This window comes from Amphiprion ocellaris, chromosome 12 (assembly GCF_022539595.1).
Source record: "Amphiprion ocellaris isolate individual 3 ecotype Okinawa chromosome 12, ASM2253959v1, whole genome shotgun sequence".
Lineage (NCBI taxonomy): Eukaryota > Metazoa > Chordata > Actinopteri > Pomacentridae > Amphiprion > Amphiprion ocellaris.
The window spans coordinates 18,560,103-18,586,147 of NC_072777.1; the positions used below are offsets into that span (position 1 = coordinate 18,560,103).

A 26,045-nucleotide genomic window follows, 5' to 3' on the forward strand; every position below is an offset into this window, starting at 1 on the left:
CTACACCCAACTGGCAGCGATCGTGGACAGAGGTAGTGATCCAGGGCAGGCAGAAGACCCCAGTCAGAGCCGTCTCGCCTCCACTCCCTCTCAAATCGTTTCTTGGCTCTGTTGCAGACCAATGAAAAGCCAGCTGGTGGTGAAGGCCTGAGCTCAGCTCCTGTGGTTTCCTCTGCGCCAGCGGCCAATGGTGTGTCTGGGGCTCCCTGCTCCAACGGCCCTGCATCCAGGGGCCCGGTGGATCCCCCTCTGCTGCTGGACACCGAGACGGCTGTGCACTTTGCTGGATCGGCATCCCCTCCGGTTACGGTCCCAGATCAGCAGCTGTCATCCCGGGCCTCGACTTCTGCTTCACACCGGAGGCTTCCAGAGGAGGCTGTGTGGAGGCGTTCTGGGAGCCTCCACTGCCCTGGCACGATCCTAGATCATCATCCCAGAGATGAGGCTGCTACCTGCCATAGCGGTCAGCAACCACCCGGACCCCACGGAGCTCCCCTCCACCAGATCAGGCACTACAGTCGGCACAAGGACCACCGCCTCCCCTCCTGCTGAGCGGCCCGTCTCAACACTATGGTGGATGGACACATGTCCAGCCCCGGCTCCGGCTCCACTCCCTGCCCGTCGCCCGAAGGTGACAGCTAAGCGCTCCCCAGCTCCTGATGGCAGCGTTGTTGGCTTGCCTCACCAGCCATATCATCCTTTGTTCAGTCCCACAACACTCATTATCGGCAACAGTATTGTCAGAAATATCCCCTTTTTCAACGACACCACACGGTGTTTTCCTGGCGTCACCGTTGCCATTATCCTGGACAAACTTCCTGAGCTGTTACAGTCCATCCCATCCTCCGTATGCCGTGTGATTATTCACTTTGGCACAAACGACATGGCCCGGCGACAGTCTGAGCTGACCAAAAAGGATTTTATGGACCTCTTCTGCCTTCTGAAAAGCTGTGAGAAGTCAGTTTTCATTAGCGGGCCCATACCGACTCTGTCTCGCAGTGCCGAGCGCTTCTCCAGACTGCTCAGCTTGAGCATCTGGCTCCGGCACACCTGCACAGCTCACAACCTGAATTTTATTGATAATTTTAACCTCTTCTGGAACCGTCCTGGATTTTATCGACACGACGGACTGCATCCGAGCACACTGGGCAGCTCGGTTTTAACAACAAACATTCTCCATGCGGTTCAATCAACGCCAGCTGACTGACTGTCCATAAGCCATGCCCACTCACCACCCACCCCTCACACTTCCCCTCTGCCCACAGAAATGCTGCACAACGTCACTCACAGTATTCCAACTATCGTTTTTAACAGATCAAACAAAACCAGGACTGTTTTTAGATCAAGAACGGTGATTCCATTGAAACTCCAGGAGGAGCGCACGTTCGGCACGAGCATCAACATGGCCATGTTGACCGTGCACTCTCTTTTAAACAAAGCTTTTATTACTAACGATTTGATTTTAGATAATAAATTGAATCGTCTTCTCTTGACAGAGACCTGGTTTGGCACTGATGCACCTGTTGTTCTCACCGAGGCTTCCCCACCGAATTTCAACTTTTATTCTCCATCAGACAGCCTCCATTACAAATAAAGCACTCACCGCAACTGAAGTGTTTTTTAACAGTTATTCATCATTTGAGCATCATGCCTTTGTTTTTACCAGCACCCAGATTCTCTGTGTAATAGTGTACAGACCACCCCATCACTCCAGCTCTTTTATCAGTGAATTTTCAGAACTTTTATCAATCATTCACAACAAATACAACAGAATTTTAATAACAGGTGATTTTAATCTACACGTTGATAACATCTCGGACCCAGTGTCCCTGGACCTGGTTATAACCCATGGCCTGTCCATTGGTGTGTCCTCTGCTGTTGACCTGGCTGTGTCTGACCATTACTGTGTTTTTTTTAATATCACCAGTTTTAACCAGCAGGAGGCCCCGGTGAGAACGGTGAGGAAATGCTATCTAACTTCTGAAGTGGCTGCAAATTTTACTGAGATTTTACAAAGCACTCCTGCCAAAATTTTACCTGCAGCCTATGATTTTATCCGTGATAATTTTAACAGTAGACTGAAGTCAACTCTGGACTCAGTAGCTCCACTTCTAACCAAAACAAGCAAAAGAAAACCTATACCGCCGTGGAGAAAAAACGATAAAATCAATCAATTAAAAAGAGACTGCAGGAGTGCCGAGAGGAGATGGAGGAAATCCAAATTAACAGTCCATTATGAAATTCTACGATAACAACTCAAAACCTACAATAAAGCAGTCAAACAGGCAAGAACTTCCCATTTCTCACAGCTTATCAGACCATAAAAACAACCCCCGGTTCCTCTTCTCCACCTTTAATGTTTTAACAGGCAGTAATTTTAATAAAGCTTTTAAGATGCCATCTGACACTCTTTGTGAGAACTTTGTAGACCACTTCAGAACCAAAATAAAGGACATCAGATCCAGCCTTTTATCCCAACAAGTTTTATCTGCTAACACACCTGATCTGCTGTCCTTGCCTGAGGAAACACTGGAGAGTTTTGCCCTGGTTGATGCAAGGACACTTGGTCAAGTTTTCTCCCAAGTAAACCCAACAACCTGCCTTTTAGATCCAATTCCCACACCACAAATCATTTTATGGATTCTTTGAGGAACAGTTTTTAAACATTATGAACTGCCCTCTTTAGACAGGTGTCTTCCCCACTGCCTTTAAAACAGCGGTGGTGAAGCCCTTTCTGAAGAAGAGCAATTTGAATCCCAACGTTTTTAATAACTACCGACCTGTATCCAACTTACCATTTTTAAGTAAAATTTTAGAAAAAAATGTTTTTTAACACAGTCAGTGACTTTTTAAACACAATTAACATTTTAGAAAGACATCAGTCAGCTTTTAGAATGATCCACAGTACAGAAACAGCACTTTTCAAGATTTTAAACGACATCAGGTGGAATTTGGATAATAAAAAACTAACAATGTTGGTTCTACTGGATCTAAGTGCTGCTTTTGGCACAGTAGACCATCACATTTCACTTAACAGACTCAGACACCTCGTCGGCCTTTCTGGTACTGTTTTTAACTGGTTCAATTCTTACCTCACAGATCGATGTGTTTTATGTAAGTATGGATATATGTTCCTCAGGAACCCATGAAATTAGGTGTGGGGTTCCCCAAGGTTCAATTTTAGGTCCCATTGTTTTTAATCTTTACATGCTTCCTCTTGGGGACGTCATCAGTAGACACAGCATCAGTTTCCATAGCTACGCTGACGATACACAGCTGTACATTGCCGTGTCTCCTGATGACACAGGGCCAATAGATACTCTTTTAAACTGTATTTTAAACATCAAGTCATGGATGGCAGTGAACTTCCTACAGCTCAACCAGGACAAAACTGAGGTTTTACTTATAGGTCCTGAAGGCCAGAGAGAGAAACTTTTATCAAAATTACAAGATTTTAAACCTGCAAAATCCGTAAAAAAAAAAAACCTGGGCGTGATTTTTGACTCTGAGCTGAATTTTATCTCACATATAACAAAAATAGGTTTTTACCATCTGAAGAACATAGCCAGAGTCCACCCGTTTCTCTCTCAGGCCAGCACGGAGGTGCTAATGCATGCTTTTATCGCTTCTAATTTAGACTATTGTAATGCCCTGCTCTCTGGTCTTCCCAAAAAGAGTATTTTAAATCTCCAGTTATTATAAAACTCAGCCGCACGCGTGCTGACGAGGACCAGAGTGCGGGAACACATTACACCAGTTTTAAAGTTGCTGCATTGGCTCCCTGTCCGCTTCGGGATCGATTTTAAGGTCTTTTTTTTTAGTTTTTAAAAGTCTTGACGGCCTTGCGCCCTCTTATTTATCTGATCACCTTTTGACATATCGATCCTTGCGGATCCTGAGGTCCTCTGGCAGTGGCCTTTTATCCATACCACAAGCCAAAACACAAACCCACGGCGAGGCAGCATTTAGCCACTACGGCCCCCGCCTGTGGAACAGCCTGCCGGAGAACCTCAGGACTGCAGAGACTGTCGATGTTTTTAAAAGAAGGTTAAAGACATGCCTTTTTAATCAGGCTTTTAACTAATCTTTAAAATCCTGCTTCTGTCATTCTTTATTTATTATCTTATGTATTTTTACTCTTTAAACTTTTAATCTCTTTGGCTTTTTATTCTATCTGATACTATCTGAACTCCAGTGTTTCCTCAGGGGTCCTCCACACTGGGGGTTGTATCCGGTCTGCTGCCGGGGGTTGCTATCCACGGGTCCCCTTAGCCCAGCTGGCTGGGGGGCTCCCCACTTCGATGTGGGGGTCCCCCTCTCTGTCGGGGTCAGGGGGTCCTTGTGCCGGCGCCCCTGGCGGGCATAGCCTGTGACTCCTTCCACTGTGGACAGTCCCAATGGTGACGTTTTCCACAATCGTCAGTGCCATGCCATGTCTCCCTACTGTTAGTGGTGAGAGTGCGTGTGTGTGTATGTGTGTGTGTATATGTGTGGGCATGCGTGCACAAGTGTGTGTGTGTGTGTGTGTGTGTGTGTGTGTGTCTGTGTGTGTGTGTGTGTGTGTGTGTGTATATGTGCGCATGTGCAGTCGTGTGCATTTATGTATATATGGAGGGAGGGAGGGAGGGATGGGTTTCCTTGTTTTGAATGTTTTTAAATGTAAAGCAATTAGTGTTGCATTTTAACAGTATGAAAAGTGCTAAATACAGTTTGATTTGATTTGATTTGATTTGATTTGATTTGATTTGATTTGATTTGATTTGATTTGATTTGATTTGAAGCTCTGCTCTCAGCTCTCGGGGAGGCGGTCACACTTTTCCTCGCTCCGTTTCTATCTCTGTTCTCCCCACACCCTCATGTCTTCTGCTTGCTGCACTTTTTGTCTCGTCTCGTCTGTCTGACTCGGAGCGATCGCTTGGCACTGGACCTTCAAAACACCGATCATGGAATTGATTAACTGGTCTCTCAACGCAATTGACAAGATTGTCGCCACAAAGAGCACAGGCCTAGGGGAGCCTACCTGCCCGGATGGGAGTTTCGCCTCTGGTTATGTGATCGACGCCTGGGGGAAGTGGAAGGGGATCATGTGCCTGGCACCCCTATCTGTGGAAGATGTGGAAGATGTTTATATATTCGGATTTATGATGACAGGCCTACTGATAATTGGCTTGTTCACTGGCCTGAGCTTCTGGAAAATCAGGAAGACCGCAGATAGAAACGACGTCCAAACACTGCTGGTCTACGCAAATGATCGGATCACGGCTGCCGATTCTCGGTATGACGAACTCAATCGTAAGATGAACAATTTGCTTGGTGTGACTGTTGATTTGAGTCACAGATTGGAAGCCATCAGGGTGAGAATCACTACAGCTGGGGTCTAAAATTGTTGAGAGCAGTAGGGGGAAGGTGAAATTGCTCCTCTCCCCCGCCTAAACAAGAAGGAAACTGATTACATTCTGGCGCCCCTGGGACAATAACAAACTCCTCTGGAAGTTTCATGGCCAAGAGATAGCTCACCTAACCCCCCCCCACTTTCCCAAGGACACCTGTTGACTTTTGGACCGGGCCAACCGAGGACGTCTCCATAGCAACCTGCTGTGTTATCGCGCTTCCACCCTCGCAAACTGAGACACCGGGGGTCTGAGACGGAAGTAGATGGGCTACACGCATACACACACATCGGACTCATTGAACTGAGGACTGAGCTAAACATTCGCACATACATGCACATATCCCCCCCCCCCCCACCCCACCCCCCACCCCCCACCCCCACCCCCACCCCCGCCTTCACAAGCTTTCCTCACTATACACAGGAGCCAGGAATCCGTGCGCAGTAATTTGCTGCACGGGAACCGGCTAACTGTGCGGTGCTCCCCCCTCCACCACCCCACATCCTTATCCCAACTATCCTTGTCTTATGTCAGCTTTGCCTGTTTGTGGGTTTGTTTTTTTTTTAGGTTCCTTCTCAAATTGAATTTCCCAACATTGGAGGTTTCATTTGGTACAACGAGCCTTTTTTTTAAATTTACCCTCTGCTATCCCTACCCAGATCCCAACATGTCTTTTTCTTTTTTTCCTCAAGAAAGGCACGCACAGCACTGCACAGCAGCCAGAGCTGTCATTGGCAGGGCAGCTCAAATGAAATTTCATTGTTTATGAAAGTGTGCAATGACTAATAAAGACTGATTGATTGATTGAACATAACTACTGAGGTACAGAGCAGCAAAGCAGTACACAGCCAGCATGAATGAGCCCATGAGCCTGAGCTACAGGTACAAAGCTAACGGCAGAAACGTAGCAAAAGTCACATAGAAAGATATCCAACTGTGAAGCCAGCTTCACCTGGAGCTGGTGATTTGCCTGTTTTTCCAGCACTTTTAGCCAAATGCTTAAACTTTTCATCTGTTAATGTCTTTGTATGCATTGACAAATCTTTTTACGTGTACAAATTTGAATACAGATTATCAGATTTATACACATTTGAAAAAATTACAGACACAAATTTTGAAAAGACATTTGCATATTCCGGGTTGCAGTAACAAATCTCACTACAGACACACAGATTGAGATGTAAACATGCAACTTTTGGTACACATTTACAAATACTTTTCCGGCAATAATACCTCCATATAAACTCACCAAGTACGTCCCCACATACTACACAGAAGTTGTACTCCATGTCAAAACAAGAACCTACAACCTCATACATTGAATAGTTGAACAGACTCAAGAAGTGTGTGTGTGTGTGCGTGCGTGCGTGCGTGTGTGTGTGTCTGCGTGTGTGTGTGTGTGCGTGCGTGCGTGTGTGTGTGATTTAGGGTGGAGAGTGAGTAGGAAGTGTGGTATTTACTATTTATTGCTTTTTTTATGAGATCCATTTTATTAGTGCTTGAATTTTATTGTATCATGCAATGACAATAAAAATCTGAATCTGACATGAATACTAATGTTTTTTGTCTCTTAATGTTCCCTGCTTTCTAATTATTTTAAACCCTTAGATGCTCCAGTGATTGGACCTACACTCATCAGTGAGTCAAAAATGACCCGTATAAGAATCAATGTGTTTTTATGCCATTTTTGTCATTTTAAGAATAATCATTTGTATTATTGTTTGTATTATATTTTGGCCACACAAGAATGATTTAATGTTTGAAATCTGTTTATTTTTCAACATGTAGCAGATTTTGGACATTTTGATGATTGAAAAGGAAGAGTATTACACAGAACAGCAATAGAAGAATGTCAACATCCATTTTGTTGACATTTTTCCTCTCTTCCTCCAGCTGTTGCTGCTCTATGTCCCTCCAAATTTGTGCACTGCTTCACCTCTTGTGTGATATTATCAGTGATAAAGAATAATAATACAAATATTAGAATTTATTTAAAAGCGTAAAATGCAATTTAAAAATGTAAATTGATTGATATCAAAGACATGTTTTTTGAAAATAGCCAAAACATGAAATGATAAAAAACTTTTCATGACTAAGATATTGCAAGAGAATGACCTCACCAGGTCGTTTTTGACCCACCTAAACATCAAAGACAGACCTGGGCATCCTACGGCCCGCGGGCCACATCCGGCCCGCCGGATGACCCTGACTGGCCCGTATGAGGTCATTGGAAAATATTAAAAGTCAAAGCAAATATATATCATCACAATACATGCAAGCAATACACCTGACCTGCTTTTATTTTGAAAGATCTGCTAAGTTACCGTTTTTTCGCACGTGACCTTATGGCCTAAAGTCACGCACGACAAATTACATTTTTTCGCGCGTTTTCCATACTTAGATTTATGCGCTGATTGGATTGTTGATCAGCTTCAGCCTGGGAAGAGACTGCAGGAGTGCCGAGAGGAGATGGAGGAAATGTTCAAGCCCAAAACAGGCTAGATTTCTGTCATTGAACAAGAAAATTAATAAAAAGAAAAGAACTGAGGCATGCAAACAAACAAAGCTGGATATATTTAGTGCTTTACATGGAAGGTTAATGTTGTGCTAGTTTTGCACATTTTTGAAAACGTTTTAGTGAATATTTGTTAAATAATTGTGTTCTGTGTTCCGCATTATTGTAGAATTATTGTACATCATTGTATTGTGTACTTTACTGTTTTTGTTTAAATATATTGAGCAGAGCTGTAAGTGCAGTCGGTAGCTGTTGTCTTTCTTGATGCTTCACGATGCTACAGTCAACTTAATGTAAATTTTTTTAAAAACTGACAACACTATAATGTTACAATATGTTCGCAATGTTATTGTACATCCAGCAGCTGTTAGTCCAGATAAGTTGTAGCAGTTACCTCATAGTGTTCATGATGAACAAAAACTGACATGATAAGGCAAGTTTCACATCTCTACCAGCTGACGGCCATATTGTTGTGAAATAAATTCCGACTGATGTCTTACTTGCTTCGTTTGTAAAAACAGTGACTGCCGAAAAGTAATTAAAGCACTTGGAAAATCAGTTTCACATTTTACATATGTCTTTATGATAGTAAAGATCTACAACTCAATAGGCAGCAGTCATAGTTTCAATGAAAAAAACAAAATCTTTCATTAAATAGTTGTATTCTGTGTTCCACATTTTCATTGTATCACTGTATTGTTTCATTTACAGTTTTTATTGAGATCTATATTGAGCAGAGCTGTAAGTGTACTGGTCCGGCCCTTAACAACCGTCAGAGTTTCTCATGTGGCCCCATATGAAAATTAATTGCCCACCCCTGCTCTAAGCACATCCTCTTGCTTTCTCTTATGTCTGTTCTTCATCAGGTTGTTTTCCATTGCAGTGACTGATGGATCATTTTATGGCGACTTGACTCTTTGTGCATGTTCCAACTGCTGGAAATTGAGATAAAAATTTTTAGCTTAGGTTCAGGAGCAAGACCACACCTCAGTCATTCCCCTTCCTGTCGTACGCCCATATATCCCACGCTGCCTTTCCCACTTGTTGATTCTCACTTCTTGTGCCCACCCTCCCTGTACTTCTGCCTGCTTTTCCTATTTTCTCCTTTTTCTCGGGGGTCCACTGGCCCAGAAGCCGCTGCTGATCTCCAACTAAGCTTTTCCCCCACACCGACATAATGATCCTTTGCATCCAGTAAACAATCAAGCTTCAAATCACTGGTGTGGTCCCAGCTAGTGAGTTGCAACATAAAATTCACCATATAGGCTACAATAACAGACCTTTACTGTTCTGTTTCCTTCACAGAACTGGAGTTACACTTAGTAACTACTATTTGTCATTGTTTTGGTGCCCCCTAAAGTAACATTGCAGTTGAAGCTGTTGCATCCCACACCACAATAGAAACACAAGGGCTGAAAGGGCCGATTATGGGGCATGTTTGTGCCACCTCGTGCCTGCGGTGGAAAGCTGCATTAACTTTTTCCTTCTCTGCTGTAAAATTTCTTCCCTCCTGTCCTCAATTATGTATTTATCCATCCTTTGTCATTTTTCATCTCAACAATCTTTTACCTTCAGCTCTGTCGTTTTTTCCCCCTCAGCCCTCTTTTTTTCAACCTCTCTCATTGTCTTTCTCACTTCTGTTTAATTTCTTTAATTTTACTAGTTTGTTTCTCTCTTTCTGCTCTTTTCCTCCCTCTTCTTCTCTTCTCTTTCATTTCTGTCTCTGTCTGCCTCCCAGCCATTTTTCCTTCCCCATTTCTATCTTGCCTTCCATAACAGTGTCATTAGCATTTTCTAAGCGAGCAGACTAAATTGAAAATGCTATACGAGTTTGTTTCTGTGGTAATTAGCAGTAACGAGGAACACAGGAAGTTAATGGAAATGACTTGCCTCGTTAAGAGGCAACTTCCTGTAGTACTGATTGAAGTTCCCATTTTCAGCAAACAAGTCGAACACATAAGACACGGGACCCTGGGGGTATGAGGCGGAGAGAGCTGTGTGTTTGTGTACAGTATGGAACTTAATTCTCTCTGTCCAAAGTGAATGTATATCTTTCATTCACTGTGTGTGTGTGTGTGTGTGTGTGTGTGTGTGTGTGTGTGTGTGTGTGTGTGTGTGTGTGTGTGTGTGTGTGTGTGTGTGTGCGTGCATGCACTCACATGTTTCTGTTTGGGGAGGGCCATTAATTGGATGTCTGCATTGCTGAGAATGTGCCTGTATTCTTATGTCTCCAGTGTGTACATATTGTTAAAATTTGCTCTATTGGCATAGTGTCTGTCAGAATACAACTCAGTGTGTGTGTGTGTGTGTGTGTGTGTGTGTGTGCGTGCGTGCGTGCGTGCGTGCGTGCGTGCGTGCGTGCGTGCGTGCGTGCGTGCGTGTGTGTGTGTTGGACTGTATAATAAACTGAGCTAAGAAGAAATTGAAAACAAAAAATCTGTGAAAATGTTTGAGATATAATAATGCTTATGTGTGTTATTGTTACTCTATATGTAGAAACAGGTGAGGGAAATCTTGGAGGGAAAATGTGTATTTCAGATGGCCCGCTCTTGAGGAAAGAAGCCTATTAAACTGTGTAACATGTGAGATCGTACCTGTCAGCTAACAGCTAGCTGGCTGCTGTTGTGCACGCTCTCACAGCACCTCATCATGCAGGAGTGGGACTGAGCCCAAAAGCCATTCATTACTGTGTGTGTGGACAACTACATTTCTTATCAAAAATAGTCCTGGGTAGATAAAAGTTTACCAGTGTGACGGCCTTGAATGACTCAGAAGCTGTGGGTGGTAAAAAGAAATGAATAATGATTTCCCTGCTGCTGCAGTAGAGATGCTCAGCTCTGCAGAAGCAGCTGCGATCACACTGGGCACTTCCCAGTGATCGTCTGGATGGGTGAATCTGTATCCTCAATCAGCTTTCTCCTGGAAAATAAAAGTCACTGTTTTAGCTTTGGTCCCTGTGGAACAAAAGAAAATCAAAAACAGACAGAAAACTTTTGACTTTGAATAGATTCAAACTGAATGTCTGTCATGTTGTCAAATATTTCACTCAGTGTCTAAATTTCCACTCCAAAGTCAAGCACACTGGTATTCAAAATATTACTAGTATCAAAAATCATGACGTAAAATGACAGCAGGTAACAATAACAGTATGCCACTATTATTTCTCCATCTCATCTGGTGCTGGTGTAGTGGTGCCAGGGTAATTCTAATTATAAAAAACAAGCCTCTTTAATGCCAAGAGGTGATGAGGTGTCATTTTTTCAGTCACTCATTGTCAGCTTGGAACAGACAGACACAGGAGGCTGTACACAACTTAACACATACACACATTTTTCCATCATTAATAAGAGCCTCCAAAATATGCTAGAATCTGCTATGCTAGATTTCTTTTATTCAACAGATGCCTTCAAACCATTCCAATTTTCTTTTTTCTTTTTTTTTTTGTCTTGCTCAAATAGATCTAATGTCTAATTTTTTGTGCCAGTGGCAGTTTCCAAATACAACATCCAGATAACAGTGTAGCTTCACTTCTTTTAATTTAATTAGAAAATTAGTTTGCTTTTTTGAAAGATGAAAAGCTTTTTCGATAAGCAGGATGAAGTTTTTTTTTCTGACATTGTGTTACAGCTGCATTCATTATGCTCACAGTGGCATTCTTTATTTAAAACCAACCACACACACCAAGAAGTCATGATAGGTGGGGGATGGTGGAAATTTCAGCACCCACGCGTTGAGTTAGAGTCATGGAAGAGAATGATTGGAAGTCAGTAGAGTGTCTGCACAAATGTATCATTTATTTCATGTGTCTGTAGAACTGTCAAGACAACACAGAGGGTGATCGGTGTGAACGCTGTGCTCCTGGTTTCTACGGTGTGGTCCGAGGTTCTCCTGACGACTGTAAACCCTGTGCCTGCCCCCTGAGCAACCCCGAGAATAAGTAAATTTCCTGTTTGTGTGTTCTTTTTTGGTGATAACAAATTGAAATCCTAATGTACTGTTAATTTGTTGTGTTGTCATATGGATATATCATTCTCTTTAGATCATTTTCTTTCAGCGTAGCCTATATTTAGATTGTTTAACATGTTTTTAAGTAATTCCTGTGAAACATCTCATTCTGTGTCTAGTTTCAGTCCGACCTGTGTAGCAGAGGGTTTTGATGACTACCGTTGTACCGCTTGTCCTGAGGGATATGAGGGCAAATACTGTGAAAGGTCAGACGCACACAGAAAACCACAATTCTTATTATATAGCTGTTTGTTGTTTTTTATACTATGTTGTTTTGGGTTTTTTTTGAAAGTGCCAACAAAGTTTCGTTGCAGAAACGCAATGACAATAAATATCCTTGAATCCTTGAATTCTCACATCATTTTTAAAAATAGGGTAATTTTGGAAGTCCTGAAGTGTAATTGAGGCCACATAACAAATCACATTTACAAGACAGGTTACACACAATGGCAATATTTTACAAGGGGTCAAAAAACCTAAAATCACTGGTAAAGATACTTCTGTTTCATATTTGTTTCAAATTTAATGCAAAGCTTTTCATTACAAGTGATTTTAGAATACTCTACAATGTTCCTATTTGGATTTATGACAACATGCACTGAAGGCTTGCCTGAAAACATTAACAGCTTTTTGATGATCTGACACTTCAGGACCATTAGAGAAGGTAGAATGTAGTAAAATGTTACTTTAGCGCTGTGGCAATTTCTCTCTCTTCACATCATCCCCCTCTTTAGGTGTGCCACTGGTTACCATGGTAACCCGAGGATGCCAGGCGGCCGCTGTGAGGAATGTAAGTGTTCCCTGTGGGGAGCGCTGCCCGGACCGTGTGACCCTGTCACGGGACAGTGCCGTTGCAGGGTCGGGACATCAGGGCTGTCTTGTGACCAGTGCATGGAAAGGCATGTGTGTGGACCATCTGGGATCATCTGTAAGACTAACACAAGGCTTGTGTTTATTGTTGTATTATTTTGCTCCTCTTGTTTTTCCTTGCCTTTTTGTTTCACTCTTTGATTTATTTTCAAAATGAAGGTATAGACCGACGGACATCTTCGCTGTCTGTTTCTACCATGTTTTTCTATTCTTGTCTCTCCACCCTGCACTGTCACTTGATGTTGTGATTTTTACCTTATTTTGGTGATGAAATGCAAATGAGCAGTCAGAGCCCTTTTCTCTAGTTGCCATGGGAGACAGGAGATCGTGGCAGAAGTCAGATTCAAGTCATTTAGAAAATAATTTCTATGTCATTTGGAGCTAATTTAAACCTAATATGACCATAATGGCAGGGCCAATTTGGTGCCATTAGCATGTCTAGAGGTAAGTATATGCGCGCAAGTGAGAATGTAGAAGAAAAGGTTTTAAGACAGAGGCTGATGTGAAATTGCTCTCAGGTCAGTGAGAAAATTGCTTGCTTAGGTCTTTATGTGTTCAGACACAAAGCGCGTGTTCATAAATTGGCAGTGTGCTGCACTGCACCCTGGCACTGCACCACTCACCTCCACATCCAGACCACCAAGTCCTGATGGTTTACACAGAGTGGAACGATCAGACTGCTGTACACTGAGTGATTGCACTTCACATTTTGCCTGATCTCTGGCCTTTCTTCTATTCTATTAGACACAACTCAGCACTCAAAGCTCAACAGTCTTGAGTAAGGGAAATGCAGGCAGCCTTCACATGTGTAGCACAAAATCATTTGCATAGACATGCAGCTAAAGTGGAGCTCAACAGGTTAACCCATGTACAGGGCTGGTCCCCGACGCAGCGACCTGGGTTCGATTCCCGCTCACGGCCCTTTGCTGCATGTCTTCCCCCAACTCTTCTCCCACCTTTCCTGTCTGTCTACACTGCACCTATCCAAAAAAGGCCAAAAACATAACTTAAAAAGAAAAAGACATGTAGGTGAAGTAAAACAGGTGATGTCTCAGATTGCATTTTTAACTGTTCACATACACGTCCACATAAGATGTAATGCTGAAGAATAAATGATTAACTTAAAGGGGAAACATACAGTAAGTAACATGACCTCAAATCACAGCTAAGTACATCTACATAAAATTCAATGAGCTGTTTGTATATGATAAGAATTTGTTGTTCGTTTCTAGTTTGTAAATTTAATTTAATAACATTTTAAAATTGCTGATTCTAAATTGTCCGTAGATGTGAATGTGAGTGTGCTTGTTTGTCTCCATGTGTAGCCCTGTGATAGACTGGTGACCTGTCCAGGGTGTCCCCTGTCTTCACCCTAAATCAGCTGGAATAGACTCCAGCCCCCCACAACCCTATTGAGGATTAATCGGTGTATAGATAATGGACGGATGGATAAGTATAAAAGAAAAACCCAAATGCATCAAAAATCTCATCAATAGAACTACCAGTTACCTTCTGACCTTACCATGTAGCTATAAAATGCTGAAATATAATTTACTAAGCTAGACTGATGGCAGTCATTGAAATGTGTTTCCCATATCCAACTTAGCATCAGATTAACTTTTTACTGTAAATCTAGCATTATGTGTATGGGACTGCATGGCCAGATTCACTCTGGATAATGGTGATACAATAAGTACATTAAAGGCACAGTGACAATTGTGATACTAACTCAGTTGGATAAACCACCCATAAGTTACTGTCTAAGGAACACAGGCACAAGTGTCTTGTATGTTACAGTTAACTGAGCCAGAGCCCTGTCAAAATCCACTGGTGTTTTGGTGGCTACTATTTGACTGTTTGGCATTTAGCTTTTACATGTATACTTTTTTTTTTTTTTTTTAAAACAAAATGGGATCTTTTAGCAAAGATTGGAATTGTTCAGTAAGGCAGGTCTTCCTGATTCCTTCAAGAAATAGTTGTAAATGCATATAAAAACGTTTTATATTCACAACATTTGCTGTCTAACAGAGTTGTTCCTGTAGGTTGATCCAGTGGTTATGCAAGAGTGAAGGGTTATGCTGCATCTGAGAATTAGCGCAGCCCAACAAAATAGTGATAGGTTTAGAGAAATATAAACCATCAAGACTGTGTGTTTCCCCAATAGCAGAGAATGATTGTGAAGTACAGCAGACCATTCTCGAGCGCTGACACAATGCTGTGGAGATACGTCTGGCTGTGTGAGACTAAATGTACTCGTACTACACAGCCAAATCATCTTAGAAAAGATTTCCTTTCAAGCAACTTAAAGCTAGCCAAATATACACCAATTTGTACAAACTGCTCAGATGTGGAGACACTGTGACCTTCCTTGCCAACTGTTGCAAGAGACAGGCGCAGACAGTGATCCAAGTGAGGCTTTTTGTACAATTTCACAGCTCATACCTGTGTAGTACAATATATTTTCACATGATGTGGAAATTAGTGAATACAATCTCTCAGCAGTGAATGGCATGGATTTGACAAGCAGCTATTTATTCCCACATGCAATACATTCACTCTGAGTGTATGGGTTTGTGTGTATGCATGGTACTGCATGAATGCATTGGTTTATTTGTGTGTTGTGGTTTTGTCAGAGATTGATAGAGTAGAAACAGCTTTTATTTTATTTAATTTATCTTTGATTTCCCTTGTCAGAAATTTTAATTTGTGCAATAAATCAGCCTCTGGCTACAGAAGGGAAAAGAAATTTCCACACACACACACACAATGCAGAGAAATGTGTGTCTTAGTGAATTCCCTGGTGTGTGTGTGCATGCTAGTGTGTGTTGTTAGCCTGCAGTGTGTGCTCATAATAGGTGCTTTTGCCTCTCTGTGCTAAATTTCATGCATCGGCAGGCCTGTCTCTCTGATGGCAGTGCCACTTAAACACAAAAACACAAGCAGTCGCCACGGTCACATACTGATGTTTACGACCTCACACATAAAGCGCACAAACATTCACTTGTAATAAATACACTTGCACTACCATTCAAAAGTTTGGGGTCACCCAGACAATTTCATGTTTTCCATGAAAACTCACACTGTTATTCTTGTGCTAACATAACTGCACAAAGGTTTTCTAATCATCATTTAGCCTTTCAACACCATTAGCTAACACAATGTAGCATTAGAACACAGGAGTGATGGTTGCTGGAAATGTTCCTCTGTATCCCTATGGAGATATTCCATTAAAAATTAGCCGTTTTCAGTTAGTACAGTCATTTACCACATTAACAATGTCTAAACTGCATTTCTGATTAATCTCATGTTATCTTCATTGAAAAAACTGCTTTTCTTTCAAAAATAAGGACATTTCTAAGTGACCCCAAACTGCCCGACTGAGGTCAAACTGATTGAGAATTTGAGGACACTACTCATACTGATGTTTGTGTGTTTTATCTCTTTCTCTAGCCTGTGATGACGAGTGCTCGGGTTTGCTGATCAGTGATATGAACCGCCTGTATCGGATTATCACTGATGTCACTCTGACCACGCCCCTCCCACCACCTTATAAAGTGTTGTACCGCTTTGAGAACATGACAGAGGAACTCAAGGTAAGAAATCTTTGTCAGAGTGGTTGGAAAAGATCTTTTGAATTACTTATGTCATCAGTGAAACTGATGCTGTTGCTTAGAGTTCACATAAAGTTCCCCTGAAACATCTTAACAGAGTTTTATTTGCTTGCACATATTGACATATTTCTGATAAAGGGAACTTTGTTGTTCCTCCCTTATTAAGTGTTATTCTGGATTCTTTAAAGTGGGGTTGTATATAATACGCACGTTGAATCAGAACTAAAACCTTAAGGAAGCACTTCATTGAGCACATAAAAATGAGTATATACAAACAATATACTTCCTCAAGTGCTTGAGCATTTTTTAAATCATTTTTAAGTAATGACAAATTCTAAAATAAAATACCAAGCTTTTTTGTCATTGTTGGGTCTGTTATTGTGTATAGGTGACATATAGTGCAAGACATCAGATAAAAACACTTTAAGGGTAATTCCATAGTTGAAGTCCATTTTATGTTCCACTAATCTAATAAATTTCTAATAATCCATGAACAAAATACTAAAACATGACATTGTTGTGTAAATTTACTTGTCCTGAGATCAAATCTTTAAAAAAACTAGGAGAAAAGAATGTTTGAAAATATTTTTAAAAATACCAAATAAGTCTGGAGTTCCCCCTAAAATGCCATTTTTCTCTTGTCCCTCCCCACTTAGGACCAAATTGAATCTCCAATAAAACAGTTATAATGAAATTTAAATCTCCTTTTTTGTTTTTTTTTCATTGATGTCTCTTGTAATTGTGGGAAAAAAAATTTAATCAAATATTTTAAATAATAATTATCATGCATGGAACGTGTGTCCCACAACAACCCTGTTAGCATAATCTTTTTAGTGGTAGAAGAAGAAAACAGTGAATCACACGATACACTGGAATTAACATCATCAAACACTTTTCCAAAAGAACTGGTAGAGCAAAGCTACACTATATTGCCAAAAGTATTCACTCACCTGCCTTGACTCGTATATGAACGTAAGTGACATCCCATTCCTAATCCATAGGGTTCAATATGACGTCGGTCCACCCTTTGCAGCTATAACAGCTTCAACTCTTCTGGGAAGGCTGTCCACAAGGTTTAGGAGTGTGTTTATGGGAATTTTTGACCATTCTTCCAGAAGCACATTTGTGGGGTCACACACTGATGTTGGACCAGAAGGCCTGGCTCTCAGTCTCCACTCTAATTCATCCCAAAGGTGTTCTATCGGGTTGAGGTCAGGACTCTGTGCAGGCCAGTCAAGTTCATCCACACCAGACTCTGTCATCCATGTCTTTATGGACCTTGCTTTGTGCACTGGTGCACAGTCATGTTGGAAGAGGAAGGGGCCAGCTCCAAACTGTTCCCACAAAGGTGGGAGCATGGAATTGTCCAAAATGCCTTGGTATGCTGAAGCATTCAGAGTTCCTTTCACTGGAACTAAGTGGCCAAGCCCAGCTCCTGAAAAACAAGCCCACACCATAATCCCCCCTCCACCAAACTTTACACTTGGCACAATGCAGTCCGACAAGTATCGTTCTCCTGGCAACCGCCAAACCCAGACTCGTCCATCAGATTGCCAGATGGAGAAGCGCGATTGGTCACTCCAGAGAAGGCGTCTCCACTGCTCTGGATACCAGTGGTGGTGTGCTTTACACCACTGCATCCCACGCTTTGCATTGCACTTGGTGATGTATGGCTTGGATGCAGCTGCTTGGCCATGGAAACCCATTCCATGAAGCTCTCTGCTGAAGCACTGTTCTTGAGCTAATCTGAAGGCCACATGAAGTTTGAAGGTCTGTAGTGATTGACTCTGCAGAAAGTTGGCGACCTCTTGGCACTATGCACCTCAGCATCCACTGACCCCACTCCATCAGTTTACGTGGCCTACCACTTGGTGGCTGAGTTGCTGTCGTTCCCACACACTTCCACGTTCTTATAATACAGCTGACAGTTGACTGTGGAATATTTAGGAGGGAGGAAATGTCACGACTGGATTTGTTGCACAGGTGGCATCCTATCACAGTTCCACACTGGAATTCACTGAGCTCCTGAGAGCGACCCATTCTTTCACAAATGTTTGTAAAAGCAGTCTGCATGCCTAGGTGGTTGATTTTATACACCTGTGGCCATGGAAGTGATTGAAACACCTGATTCTGATTATTTGGATGGGTGAGCGAATACTTTTGACAATATAGTGTATGTCCCCTCTTCTGTTTTTCAAATTTTCATAAGATTGTCAGCCTTGATTGAATGTCTCACTCTACCTCAAGCAACCCTGTTATGCATATTATCAGGATAATTCTTTTTACTGTTTTCCATCAGAGAGTTTGTCCTCTTGGTCAGTAACAGCTAGCTAAATATGTAGCTTCTACTCCTGAGAAAAAGCTAAAATTAGCGTGGATTAGCAATCATGTTACTAAGATTACAGTAGGGTTAGCAAACAACAAATAAAATATTGAAGAAAAATGGTACCATTGATGTGTAAGCTGAGTTAATCAAGCCTTTGATAGTTTATTGCCTATTATTGATGAATATGTAGCAGAAAATTGCTAAAGAGAAGGTTTATTTTTCAAAAATTTTGAAGCGCAAATGTCCTCCAATTCTGCAATGACCCTTAACTCCAAATTTGATGTAATTAGGACTTTAAGATCACTTTGTCTTCATTTTTTTTCTAAACTCTAGACTTTACTAAACCTGCAACCTTATTTGCTCTGGCATTTGTTACTTAATCTCAGATCCACGTGTAGGCAGTTCACATTAACAGTTAAAAATATATCAGTCTAAATTCTGAATTACTTATGAAACAACTGGTTATTAATGTTAGACAGAACTACGCAAAAGCATTTTTTTTCATTTCCAAGAGCTATATTCACTCAGTCACATACATGACATTGTACTGGATGACTAAAGCTGTTTGAAAACATTTCAGAGAAAGTATAAATCTCACCCTTGTGATGTTTGTCCTTGTGAATGTTGTAATGGTAAATGGTCTGTCGATCCTCCACCTGAACCACAGCCACAGTAGTGCAAAAATATGTTTTACAAATGTAAAAAAACCCTTAAAACCCCTTTGTCATCAATCCTGGCTTGCTGGAATATGTGACTGTGATGAGACAGCACAGTCTTCATTCACTCAACCTGCCTAATAGTTAGCAGAGCGTTGTCATTGATATTTTACAGTGAGCATGATTTCTAGTGTGTCTAAATTCTTACAATTTTCTCATTCAATTAGTTAGGACTAATAAGATTAGAATTCCGTATGTTTATCCCATATGAATTGTTTTTACATTCTTAACTGTGGCACAATCAAAAGACAGTGTATTTTAACAGATATGTTATGCTAGTTAATTCTTTCTGTCTGTCTTCCTTGCCTCTTGCTTTTGCTTGCTCATCCTCTTCTTTTCAGCTCTACACCACAGAGCCAGGCAGTTCAAAAGCCTAGCCCTGGGCCAAAATGTGTCAGACATTTCTTTCTGTAATTCCTTCATCTCTCTGTTTCTATTGCAGCACATGCTGTCGCCTCAAAAAGCTCCAGAGAGATTACTGCAACTGGCTGATTCCAACCTAGGATCACTGGTTGTCGAGATGGACCAACTACACAGCAGGGTACAAACCCTTTTGTTGTTCTTTCAACCTTAATTTAGTCTCTGCCATTGTCTGCCTCCCTTTCTTTCTTCAACTATCTGTCTTTCTCTGTAACAGTCAAAGCAACAGTTCCACACAGCAAAGACACAGGTCTAGTTTTGGTCTCCAGAATGAAAAAGTTAAGACATGGCATCATGAGATATTGTACCCTTGTCCACGATACCCAGGTTAACCTTACCCTCCTAAGACCTGGCGTCCACATATGTGGACATAATTATTTTTTTCAAAAAGGGCATATTGTTCATAATGATAACAACAAGAAAAGCACTCAGAGAGCGCAGTACTCCGCCAAGTCTGCTCAGTCGTATAATTTCCAATGGATTAAATCTTTAAACAATTCGTGGTCTGTAGCAGTCGATTCATAGTAGGATCGCAATCATGTGATCGTCAGCAGGCAGCTGACATAGTGTTCACTTGTAGTCATAGTTACAGTGACGCCGTGCCGCTATCTCGCAATGATATATATTATACCGTGATAAATATAATAATCAGATATTAGATATTATCCGATTATTATATGTATTGGTTACTTCTTATCCCAAATAACTAGAAGAAATCTAAAATGCAAGCCAAGTCAAAGCTGGGGTCTTAGGAAGCTACAAGTGACGGTATAGTGTATTTTGTTTTGTTTTTTCAAACAAAGTAAAGCTACGTTTACATTCAGTGTTTTTAGGGGAGGCGTTTTGTGTTAGTTAGTTTGTGTGTTTTTTGTTAGTTTGTTTAGTTGTTTGGTTTGTTTCTTTTTTACTGAGATGCTCTGATTATCTTTGAAGTCTAACGAGCTAGTTGAGTACATTACTTTCCTCATATATAAAGCAGATAGAAAAACCATGTAAAATCCTACATTGTTCACATTCATGTTTCCTCACGAGCAATCTTCCTTGCTGCTTTTATTCGTACGATGCTGTTTGCCTCGTAAGTTACTGCCAGCAGCTTGTGACCAGCAGAATAACACTATCCACACCTTCATGCCCACTGGCATGCACACAATCCAAACAAAGCAGAAACAGCTTGTAGACAGAGTGATAGCTGTGGCCAAAGGTCTTTATCATGTCAGTTGATATTTTCCTTTAATGATGCATATTTTCAAGCAAATGCTCAATAGAAATATCATAAACCTGTTGTTGCAAAGAACTTTTACCCCCTTGGAGCTCTGGTGTGCCTCCCCTGGTTGCTAAAAGAGCTTTAAATGTGGTCTGGTTAAAACATACACTATCGTTCAAAAGTTTGGGGTCACTTATTTTTGAAAGAAAAGCATTTTTTTCAATCAAGATAACATTAAATTAATCAAAAATACAGTCTAGACATTGTTAATGTGGTAAATGACTATTCTAGCTAGAAACCGCAGATTTTTAATGGAATATCTACATAGTGACACAAAGGCCCATTTCCAGCAACCATCACTCCTGTGTTCTAATGAATTAGAATTAGAATTAGAATTAGAAGAATTAGAATTAGAATGGCTTTATTGTCATCATACATGGCATGACGAAAATATAAATAGCTTCCACTGGACGGTGCACAACGAGCACTAAGTAATAAAATATCAACATTAAATAATAAAATCAAATGTACATATGTAACAAAACAATATTAAAAATGACAACTTCTGCAAAGGAGGCCAGATATATACAATATGGGACGTATATAAAATACAATAAGAACCAGTAGCATAGGATAAATATGTTATGAAATTGCACAAAAGCAGCAAAAACTGGCATTGTGCATTCAGGTAGACAGATGTTTGGAGTTCAGGAGTCTGATGGACCAAGGGTAGAAACTGTTAAGACTATTTGTCCTGCATTTTGAGGATCTCAGTCTCTTCCCTGATGGCAGCAGGCTGAACAGCTTCTGGCCAGGGTGTGTGCTGTCTGCCCAGATCTTTTTCCCTCTGCTGATCCAGCGGGAGGTTGCGATGTTCTCTAGAGGGGGCAGAGGGCAGTCGATGATTTTCTCTGCTGTCCTGATAACCCTCTGCAAAGCCTTCCTGTCTGCGGCGGAGCAGGCTGCGAACCAGACAGTCACACTGTAGGTCAGCACAGACGCTATGGTGGCCCGATAGAAGGACACCTGCAGTCTCTCCTCCAGGTGGTTCCTCCTAAGCTCTCGGCAGAAGTGGAGTCTCTGCTGTGCCTTTTTAACTAGTGCTGCTATGTTGGCTGTCAAGGTGAGGTCCTCAGATAAGTGAGTCCCCAGGAACTTGAAGGAGGCCACTCTTTCCACACAAACCTCGATGGATAGTGGAGCATGGACACCCTTATGCCTCCTGAAATCAATGACCATCTCTTTGGTCTTCTTGGTCTTCAGCTCCAGGTTGTTCCTGAAACACCACCCTGCCAACTCCTGTATTTCCTCCCTGTACTCCATTTCATCACCCCCCGAGATGAGGCCAACCACAGTGGTGTCATCGGCGAACTTAATGATGGTGTTCGAGGGGTGGATGGGTGTACAGTCGTACGTGTAGAGGGCGTACAGGAGGGAGCTCAGCACACAGCCCTGGGGGGACCCAATGCTGAGTGACAGGGTGGATGAGTCGAGCTGACCCACCTTCACAACCTGTGGTCGGTTAGTCAAGAAGTTCTTGATCCAGGAGCACATCAGGGGATCCAAATCCAGGACCACCAGCTTCTCCACCAGGATGTCAGGGCTGATGGTGTTGAACACTGAGCTATAGTCGACGAACAGCATCCTGACGTAGGTTCCTGGGAGCTCTAGGTGGCTCAGGGCAGTGTGAAGAGCTGTGGTGATGGCGTTCTCCGTGGACCGGTTTGCCCTATACGCAAACTGGTGTGGGTCGAAGTTCCGGGGGAGACAGGCTTTAAGGTGCTGGAGAACAAGCCTTTCAAAGCACTTCATCACCACAGACATCAGTGCCACTGGTCTGTAGTCATTAAGGCCTTTAATGGCTGTAGTCTTGGGCACTGGAACGATAGTTCCTGCCTTTAGACAGGGCGGTACTTTGGCAGGGTGACAGGGATGAATTGAAGATCTCCATCAGAACTCCTGCCAGCTGGGCTGCACAGGCACAAAGCACCATTCCAAGAATGCCGTCTGGTCCGGCAGCTTTCCTTGGATTTACTGCCTTCAGTGCACGCATCACCTGATGTTCCTGCAGAGTGAGAGACTGGGGGCTGGAGGGTCTAGGAGGCACCAGTGGAGTGGCTGATCTTGATGACTCAAAGCGGGTGAAGAAGCTGTTAAGTTCATCCGCTAACGAGGCCTTTGTGTTGGCTGCTGCTGGCGACTTGCTTTTGTGTTTCGTCAGCTGCTGGATCTCTTGCCACATCCGCAGTGGGTCGTTGTTCTGCGCCGTGGGTCGTTGTTCTTGCTCCATTCTGTTAGATAACTGTGTTGAAAGGCTAACTGATGATTAGAAAACCCTTTTGCAATTATGTTAGCACATGAATAAAAGTGTGAGTTTTCATGGAAAACATGAAATTTTCTGGGTGACCCCAAACTTTTGGACGGTAGTATATTTAAACTGAATTGATTGAAAACATAAATAAATGTAAGCAGTCTCTTTGTAGTGATGCAAAGCTCCCAGAACTCATGCCAAAGTTGAAATGCATCCTGGAAGTCCTGTACTGAAGTGCGTCCAGCACCCTCTACAACATGCTCTAGACCTCCTCAACTGTGTCAAAACAGCACCTCTCAACTTGAATGTCATTTTGTGGAAAAGGAAAAAGTCACAGTTAGCCAAATTGCTCAAGTAGGGGAAGGCTGGGAATGATAATTGTGTTGGTGCTGACCATAAAGGTGCGTGTTTTCAACATGCTGTGAGCATGTCCCAGAAATGCCTCTCAAGCATAGACTGCAAAAACTGAGCAAGAAACACTGTCACAGGTAGCTATGCTAACAGCTAATGGCTAAGTTTGAAAGAATGCTCTAATTTCTGTGAAACAGAGTATGGATAACAATAATTCTGCTTTAAGATCTGGACCACAGTGGATAATAAGAGCGATAGAACAGTGAAAGATTTAGAAAATAGAGAAGAACAGCAGACATAACTGCAGGAGACAAAATGATCAATCTCAGTCACATAAACAAAGGAAAGCCCTTGAGCAAGGCCCTTAACCCTTCCTGCTCCAGAGGCGCTGTACCTTGGCTGACCCTGTGCTCTGACCCCCCAATTGGGGGGACAAGTGAAAATCAGAATTTCCCCTCGTGGGATTAATAAGGGATAATAATAATAATAATAATAATAATAATAATAATAATAATATACATATTCAGTTACATTCTGGTTATGAATGACAGGTTCCTGCTATCACATTACATTTAGCGTATATAGGTTCCAAATATTGATTATCTGCCTTTCATGATTACCAATAATTGGCATAGGTGCCGGCCTTGAGAAACACGTATCGTTCAATCCCTAATCCTCAACATTAAGGTTGGGTCATTCCTGGACTGTGGCCAGAGATTCTCGTATCCTCAACATGGTGATGCTTCTGCAGGTGTATAGTGAAATCACGGATGCAAACATACAAGTTGACACCCTCTTAAAATATTGGCTTAAGTAATTTTTTTCAGTTTTTTCAGAAAACACAAGAGACTTTGAACCCTGACCTAGGCCATTATACTACAGGGGTACAATTGCACGATCTGTTCAACTGAGGATGTAGGTGATTTTACCAGAGGTGGCCAGCATCATGAGGAGATGATTTAAGCAAAACAATAACTTCTGTCAAAAAATGACTTCAGCTATTATTTTAGGAAGGTGATAATTAGTGGTCACATAAACACAGGTCCCAACATTGATCACACTGAATCCCTTTTCACAAGAGTGACGGCTCAGACATGATTGTGCCGTGTTCCACTCATGCCCAATAGGAACAGACTCAAAACTTTGCACGTTGTGTCTGTGTTGGAGTAAATTTATGCTTATTTAAATTTCAATTAAAAAAAGAATTTCATTAACATTCCATCAAACATATTCAGATCATCTTTGTTTCTTATACAGATTGCAAGATTCTATGCACTCTGTCTTTTTATACACTCAATTTTTATTTATTTATTTTTTAAATCTCTAGAGTCACAGTTGTGTGAGAAGAGTTAACCAAAATAGAAAAGCACTTTTTAAGTGAAGGGGGGTCTACAGATGCCAAGTGGAGGAAAATAACCCTCACATTCATGATGTCAAGCTACATCCTTTTAGGCACTGAGGCCTTGACATTTGTTGACAGCAATACTATCCCCCACACCCCATCACATACACAGCAGCTGAAATAATATAGTATGGTCTTGTCAAATCACAGTAATTACCTTCTCTCTCTCTCTCTCTCTCTCTCTCTCTCTCTCTCTCTCTCTCTCTGTGTGTGTGTGTGTGTGTGTGTGTGTGTGTTAAATTGAGTGAGGTAGGCTGTGTTTTCGTGTCTGTCAAGAATTCATCCATCTCTTGTATCCCTGGTCCTTGGTGTGTGTATAAATATGTAAGGTTGTGTTTTCTCTTCATGTCAGTAATTCATCCATCTTTGTATTTGTTTGTGCACAGTAATATTGATAGTGTTTATTGTGTATGCATTGCCATCATCACCAGTCTCTTTTTTTCTTTATTTCTTATCTGTCTTTTCTCTAAGGCCTCATTCTTCATTGTTTCCTTTCCCTCCTTAGACAGAAGTCAATATGTTCACTTATTTAAGGTCCTGTTTATTGTTTGTGTATTGTTCCATAATGTATGTGCATGTGTGTATAGGCCACTAAGGTGTCTGCTGATGGAGAACAGGTTGAGGATGATGCTGACAGGATTCATAAACGAGCTGAGGACCTGGAGCAGTTCATCAGGGATACGCTGCTGGGAGCTAAAGGTAGCTGAAATAAACACCACCTCTCCTCCACTGGCTGCCTCCATAGCCTGCCAACTGGAATTTTTGGATTTATCTGTCTATTGTCTCACTAGTTTCATCTGTCATTAGAGTACATTGAATTATATTGCATCATATTAAATGTAAGGGATCCCAGTGGGAGATTTACATTATTACATTACTGGAGAATGTAATAAAAGAATATGAAAAGGTGAAACAAGAAGCTAA

At 41.7% G+C, this 26,045-nt stretch overlaps 1 protein-coding gene across 7 annotated transcripts in view; it reads left to right on the top strand.

The window, feature by feature from the left end:
- Positions 1-26,045, top strand: part of lama2 (laminin, alpha 2) — a 308,893-nt gene that overhangs the window by 221,555 nt on the left and 61,293 nt on the right. For 5 of the 7 annotated variants that reach the window (XM_055016148.1, XM_055016150.1, XM_055016149.1 and 2 more), the window contains 6 exons: positions 11,718-11,842; positions 12,030-12,116; positions 12,645-12,838; positions 16,231-16,373; positions 19,876-19,974; positions 25,709-25,820. In XM_055016148.1, coding sequence (XP_054872123.1) covers positions 11,718-11,842; positions 12,030-12,116; positions 12,645-12,838; positions 16,231-16,373; positions 19,876-19,974; positions 25,709-25,820 — 760 coding nt within the window. The remainder of the gene's footprint in view (positions 1-11,717; positions 11,843-12,029; positions 12,117-12,644; positions 12,839-16,230; positions 16,374-19,875; positions 19,975-25,708; positions 25,821-26,045) is intronic. The other 2 variants (XM_055016151.1, XM_055016154.1) reach the window with 1 other exon arrangement.